The sequence below is a fragment of the Bison bison genome, unplaced genomic scaffold (assembly GCF_000754665.1).
Source record: "Bison bison bison isolate TAMUID 2011002044 unplaced genomic scaffold, Bison_UMD1.0 scf7180017864468, whole genome shotgun sequence".
NCBI lineage: Eukaryota > Metazoa > Chordata > Mammalia > Artiodactyla > Bovidae > Bison > Bison bison.
In genome coordinates, this window is record NW_011495029.1 from 663,833 (window position 1) to 671,258 (window position 7,426).

Genomic DNA, 7,426 nt, shown 5'->3' on the forward strand with positions numbered 1-7,426 from the left:
TCACCCAGGCCCACTTCCAGCCATTTGACCTCAGCGTCTGCCTTCTCAGCCCCAGGCTGAGCCCCTGGTAAGGTGGCCCTTTGGAGCTTGCCACTGCTTTGGCGCAGTTCCTGGTTCTGGCCTCTTCTAGGCCTGGGTGTGCTGCCTCTGTCCACTGGTACTATGGAAGGCAGCTCAACCATCACCCGTCCCTGACTCTCAGCCTGGACCCTGATGGGTGGCCTGCCTGTGCCCCATCTTCAGTGAGAGCCCTCCCTGACAGCCCTGCCCAGGGCAACAATGCAGGGCCCCGGGGAAGGATCAGCAGATGCCACTGGTACCAGGTCTGGAGACCTGACATGGGCAAGAGCATGGCCGTGGTTCCCACCCCAAGGCTGTTGTGGGGAAGAGCAGAGCCACTCTGCAGGACCACCGCCATGTCTGCTCACCCAGCTTCCCTCCCTTCTTCTGACTTCCACTGGTACCTCTCTCCTGATTCTTCTCCAGCCATGAGCTGGAGGCCCATCCAGGATGGGCCAGTCAGGGCTGCCATCCTTTGGGTTGTGATGATTGGTCCAAGGAGGGATGCAGGCTCTGGAGGGGGCTGCCGGTTTAGGGTCCTGACCCTACCACTTACTCACACTGAGATCTTAGGCAAACATGTATTGGGTTGGCCAAAAATTTTGCTCAGGTTTTTCTATAAGATGTCATAGAAGAAACCCAAATGAACTTTTTGGCCAACCCAATAACTTCCCTGTGCCTCAGTTTCCTCACCTGTACAATGGAGAGAATAATGGTCCCCACTTAATTGTTGTACAGATAGAATTATGTAAACGGCTCAGCACAGAATCAGTGCTCAGTAAATACGAGCTGCTGGGATTAATGGGACTAAATTTGGGGCCTTCTGATGGAGTGATTGTAAAAGAGAAGCTCTTTTTTAAAAACTGATATTATGAATGTACACCTTGAGCTACTGGAGGAATCTTGCCATCAGGAGGGAAAGCCTGCCTGATAATGAATTCAGCACAAAGAAAACCAGACCTCAGAGATGGGGGAAGAAGGAATGAATCCTGATGAAATCACTTGAGTTCCTTGATTCAGCTGTTCCTGAAAGTGTGCCCCTGAACTATTCAGGAACATAACCAAGTCTTTGTTTTTTCTTCCTTTTTTGCTTGCATCATTTTGAGTTGGGTTTCTATCATTTGCAACCAAAAATGTCATAATGAGCATCCATCTGTCCATCCATCCATCCATCCATCCACAAGTCCTAGCTGTGGTCTAAACACATCACTTTCCTCTGCAGGACTTAGTTTCCACATCTGTAAAATGGGAATTTCATCTTTTACCTGATGGATGGTTTCAGCGATGAATGGGCAAGCCATGTACCAAAGGCAGAGGAGGGTCTCAGTAAATTTCCCTTCCATTTCATCTTTTCTGTCTATATCCTGCCCCACCCCCACCTGGAAAGTCAAAAGAGGATCCACGCCCTACCAGACCTTGCTCCTTCAGCAGCAGAATCTGATTGGTACAGCTTTTATTGTTTCTCTGTCATTTTCCAGAAGATTGGTGTCATGAGAGGGCCACAGGGAATGGGGGAGTAAAAAATAACATAAACAAACAGAAAGGCAGGAGGCAGCGAGAGGGGCTGAGATCGGGTGTTCAGGGCAGAGAAGAGCCAGATCTGGGCAGTCAGAGCCTCTTAGCTTTCAGCCACCAGAGTGGAAAATTCTGCAAAAGAAAACGACAGAGGTGAGTCAGAGGGGGACCGTGGCCCGGGACACTGGCTGGGACCTGACTGTGGGGAGACACCCCCCTCCAGCTCCACTGCATGGTGTTTTTTCTTGATTCTCAAATATGCTGCAGAAGAGAGAGCTAGAGTGATGGAGGGAGTGAGCATGGGGATGAGTGAAGGAAGGAGTGAATGAATGAGGTGAGATGGGAAATGATGCCCCCACCATATTTTTTGTGTCATGATGTCATGTCACCCACAAATTATTAGTAATACTAACTACAATGCTAACAGCCATGATAGTTTTCTGAATGTTTATCACATACCAGTCAGTTTTCTAAGTGCTTTATATACAACATCGTATTTAACTGACAAAAATCCCACGATGTGCATTTTATCATTATTCCCATTCTACAGAGAGGAAACAGAGGCTCAGAGTCCAGCAAGGTCTATGAGGTCACACAGCTAGGAAGAAGCACAGCCAGGCTTCACATCTCTTTCTTTTAGCGCTTGGTTTTTAGCTCCTCTTCTGAGCTATTTCTTAGCCCCTTGGTTTAACTCATGAGGGTCACCAGCAGAATCTTGAGAACACACAAAGTCCCAGGCCCTTGCTACAGAATTTTTGACTCAGAAGGTCTGCAGAGGGATGAGTTATTTTATTTTTCAAAAGGTAATTCTGGTGAACAGCTAAGTTCAGAAACAGCTGTGTGCTCCTCCTCCTCTGGGGGACCGAGCCAGGCCCTGGAGGAGACCAACCATGTGACTTCTGTACACAGCTCAGGGGGGTGAGTGTGTCCTGGTGCTCACAATGAGCTGGGCTCTGTCTCACATGCATGCATGCTAAGTTGCTCCCGTCATGTTCCACTCTTTACAACCCCTGGACTGTAGCCTGCCAGACTCCTCTGGGATACTCCAGGCAAGAATGTTGGAGTGGGTTGCCATGCCCTCTTCCAGGGGATCTTTCTGACCCAGGATCAAACCTGCATCTTTTATGTCTCCTGCACTGGCAGGTGGGTTCTTAACCACTAGCGCCACCTGGGAAGCCCCTGTCTCACACAGCTCCTCATTTAATCATCACAAACATTAGGGAACCGGGAGTTATTATCCCCATTTTACAGAGAGGCAAACTGAGGACCAGAGAGCAGAAGTGACTTTTCAGTGACTTCAGGTAGTAATTGGCTGAGGATTCAAGCTCTGGGATCCAGACCCCTCCATGTGGGCTTGCCTGCCAGTCCACGGTGGTCACCCCCTTCCCCAGCCGTGTACATTGGCCCTGCTTTGCCTTAATATTAAGGATGTCAGAGAGAGACCAGTGTTGGCACCAGGGGGCAATCAGACATCTTTCTAGTGAATCCAACTCCATTAAAATGAACAAAGGATGGGGCAACCAGGTGAGGGGAGATGCAGGGGAGTCCAAGATGGTCCCCGCACCATGGGAGTTTCTGGAAGAAGATGCTATCAGGAAGTGCTCTGTGCTGCTGGCCTTTTCTCTGAATCTCAAGCGTGCCAAGGGCATTCACACTCCAGGATCTTTGCACCTGCCATTCTCGTTGCCTGGTACATTCTCCAGGCTGCCTCACGGCCGGCTCCTTCTCACTCACCTGGTCTCAGCTCAAATACCACCTCTCAAGGGGCCTTCTCTGACCCCTCTGGTACAAGCAGTGACCCACCCCTACTGAGACCCTTTTTGCTATCACCATTTATTTATTAGCTTCACAGCACTCCCACTCTCGGAATACTTCTGAGTCTATTCTTGCTTATTTACTTGCTGTCTGCTTCCTGCATTGGACCCTCTCAGGCTTTGTTTCCTCCGTCCCACCTCTTGGCTCTGCATCTGACACCGAGGGGACCACATGTGTTTGTGAAAAGATGGGAGAGGCACAGAGACTCTGTGTTCCCAGCAAGAAGAGGTGCCTTCTATTTAAGGCATCAACAAAACCCTCAAAGAAAAGGTGGCTTTTGATATAGGCATATAGGCAGATGCAGGATTCCCACAGGAGAAAGCAGAGGGAGAGGTCCAGTCTCAGAGGGCAGGAAGCAACGGTGTGTATTTGGGGAAGACTCAGTAGTCGTGCTGGGCTAGCCTCTTGCATGTAAGATGAGCTCAGCTAGAGAGGCCTGGGCCCCTGAATCTGGCTCTTCCCCTTGTGGGCTGTGTGACCTTAGACAAGGCGCTGAGCCTCCCTGAGCCCCACTAGCATCCTCTGTAAAAGACAGCTCTGCTTCTGACTCAGGGCCGTCAGAAGAGAGGTGCTGATGCACAGGAGGCCTCAGCCCCTTCTGGCAGCTCCTCTACCCTCCCCGCTCCACGTGTTCTCAACTGTGGGGTCCTCATGTGCTGGTCAGTAGGGTTTCTGCTCAGCAGTCAGGTCTTCTGAGACCTTTATTTGGAAGATTTACTTTAGGAGAGTCTTCCCTGTTGTTTTTCTCTCCAAGAAACGAGAGAAGACAGAAGGAGTCGGCCACCCTCTCCAATATGTGTCTCTGAGATGCCATGTCCCCAGCCTGCCAGACACTGCGGGACCCTCAGATAAGGCCCCGTCACCTCTGGAAACGTAGGTGTGATGTGGGGACAGCACAGGTGGGGACTGAGAACTAGATTTCGAGGCTCAGTCCGGCCCTGTTTGCTGGGCGTCCACTCCCCAATCTGGCCCTGGAGTGAAGGGAGAGGGCAGTAACAATTCCTAGTCAGAGACAAACAAAAAACTGAATGTGAAGTGGCTTCACAAAGGCCACAAGAAGTATCTGGGGCTCCCCTGAGGTTCATCCTGTCCTCCCCAGGCTTGGTATGATACATACTGTGAAAACCTCCCAGGGTAATTTCTTCAATGCACATGGTTATGTAAAATGTTATCAGTGGGGATGCTGGGCTATTGTTGGACCTACAAAGTTAGAAGGATTTAAAAAATCACCAAGTGAAGAAACAAAACCACCTAAATAAACAACACATGGAATCATCATGGAAGTGCCCTGCCAGTGACCCCGCTGGGTGGAGGGCTCCTCATCTTTTCGGGATTTGACCTGGGAGATGGACGCCACCCTTTCCTGTCCCCAGCTAGTCCCTGAGGCCAGGAAAGTCAGGTGGCCTGGAGGTGGGGGACTGGGGATCAAATCCAGGTGAGAGAGGGGAGAGTTCTCCTGCTCGTCCTGAAAACCCTCAGGGTGGCGGGCTAAGGGATCACAGTGAATGTCAGGAATGGAACCCATCATCAAACACTAAAAATTCCTCCCACAGTCCAGGTATCAAAGCTTCCGCTTTCTCACCAGGGGCTCCTCTGAACCTACAGCACCCCACTAAGGCAGGTGGTTCTTTTGAAATGGTTTTTTTTTTTTTTTTGGCTGCACAATGAGACCTGTGGGATTTTAGTTCCCTGACCAGGGATTGAACCTGTGCCCCCTGCGCAGGTGTCTTAACCACTGGACCACCAGGGAAGCCCCAAGATATCTTTTACCATTAGTACTTTGATTAATATTGCCCATTTTTATAGAATTTAAAAATTCTTATTTTTATTGCCTCTGTGGGAAGCATTTTTGCATTTACCATCTCATTAAGTTCTCACTTCCTCCATGGGAGAGAGGCTTTTGTCTGCATTTTATAAGGGGGGAAACTGAGGCCGCAGTCCAGTTGCATGACCAAGATGGCACAGAGGACATGATTCAAACTTCCCTCTTTACCCTGGAGGTTTCCAACCTACTTTGACCTGGGTCTAGAGTGACACAGGCACCAGCTCAAATATCGCCACCCCATGACTGTCATATTAGCCGTTTTTTATTTACTTCGTGGTACTTATCACTCTCTGAAATGATCTTACTCGTGTAATTGCTTATTTCTTTCAGTCTCCCCCTATCACACTGTAAACCCCCAGGGGTCAGGGGGCACTATCTCTCTTGCTCACAACTCTCAAGCAACAGAACAGACCTGGCCCCCAGCAGATGCCTGTAAACAAATGCCAAATGGGTGAACAGATGGATGAATGGATGGCATGGCTCATGAGTCCTCCTTAGGTGTTCAGCAAGTACTGACTTTCTGCATATAATTCTCACGACAGCCCCAGGAGGCGAGTGGGATGATTCCCATTTTATAGATGGGGAAAGTGGAGGCCTGGAGAGGTCAAGTGTCAAGGTCATGTAGCATAGAAGGGACAGGAGCAGGGATTTGGCTGTGGTCTCAGGAACAGCCCCTACATGAAGGTAGAGAGGCCGCTCCTGAGAAGGCTAGTATCTCACGTCAGATGGAAACATGAAATCTCTCTAGCTTCAACCTGCCATTTGATCTGAAAAACTGGCTGGAGCCCGCATAGTCTGTCCTTGGGCACTGAGTCATTCTCTTCTGGGATAAAGGAGACATGAGTCTGTCCACCATCACCTGCTCATGGGGTAATTGTCAAGAGGGGTAATTGGTCCTTTCCATTTCCTGACCTCCATCCACGCCACCCCTAACCTTCACCCTAGAAATGACACGTTCTTGGCTGCTCCTCAGCAAAGAGCCTGACTATTACCTTCACACCAGATGGCATTTGGGGCAGTCAGTGTGAAGGGGACCAGGGGACACCGACCATGGGACCCTCCAGCAGTAGAATGTCTGACATTCTGGAGCTATGGAGGTGTTTTCGACCTGTGAGGTTTTCAAAAGCCTCTAAAAACAGACCTCTGGGATCCCCCATGAAGCAGTCAGGGTGTCACAATAGTACATGCCCTGGCTTTTTGCAGAAAACACAGGATTCTAATTTTGTCCTCCCAGATCCGGCGGCAGGGCACTTGGGAGACAAATCGAGGGCAGGGGTCACCGCTTCTGTTCCTTTTGTGCCTCTCTCAGGGCAGAGCTCTTAGGAACCAGCCAATTAACTAATAGCCCTCCTACCAAAATGTCTCCTCTAAAACGTCTGGGTCTCTCCTGAGAAAAAAACAAGTAAACCTACAAAGACTCTGTAAAGTCCAGGTCAAGTGATTTGGCAGTAGGAGACTGGCATGGGGGATGGACAGCAGCAGATGGGGGTCTGGTCTTGGTTCTGCCTTTACTCATGTCCCTGGACAGACACCTCACCCTGCCAGGTCTGGGTTTTCTTATTTGTGCAGCCTTGGGTCTAGAAGACACCTTTCCAGCTCCCCTCCAGAGTGTGGAGCACAGGAGCTGGGAGTCAACCCTCAACTCCCATTTCTTGCTTCTGTGACCTGGGACTAGGTGCTTCACCTCACTGTGCCTCAGTTTCCTCATCTGTAAAGTGTGGCTCCTTGGGCTGTTCAGAGGAAGCAGCTCTAAAGCCCTTATCACTGGCTTGATCTGTAGCTAGCACGCAGCATTTGGTAGCTGTTATTATCAATATGTTTCTATAGCTCAAGAACTTCCCTGATGGTCCAGTGGTTAAGACTACAGGTTTCCAATGCAGGGGGTGCTGGTTCGATCCCTGGTTGGGGAACAAAGATCCCACATACCCCAAGGGGAAAAAGAAAAGTATCCTTCTATGGCTTCAGGACTCTGTGGGAGAGGGAGAGGGTGGGATGATTTGGGATAATGGCATTGAAACATGTATAATATCACATATGAAACGAGTCGCCAGTCCAGGTTCGATGCATGATACTGGATGCTTGGGGCTGGTGCACTGGGACGACCCAGAGGGATGGTATGGGGAGGGAGGAGGGAGGAGGGTTCAGGATGGGGAACACATGTATATATCTGTGGCGGATTCATTTTGATATATGGCTAAATTAATACAATAT

General features: G+C 49.8%; 1 protein-coding gene across 1 annotated transcript in view; it reads right to left on the bottom strand.

The window, feature by feature from the left end:
- Positions 1-1,496: 1,496 nt before the first annotated feature.
- Positions 1,497-7,426, bottom strand: part of PVALB (parvalbumin) — a 22,691-nt gene continuing 16,761 nt past the window's right edge. The window contains exon 7 of the mRNA XM_010860620.1: positions 1,497-1,707. Within this exon, the coding sequence (XP_010858922.1) occupies positions 1,679-1,707 (29 nt within the window). The 3' untranslated portion in view covers positions 1,497-1,678. The remainder of the gene's footprint in view (positions 1,708-7,426) is intronic.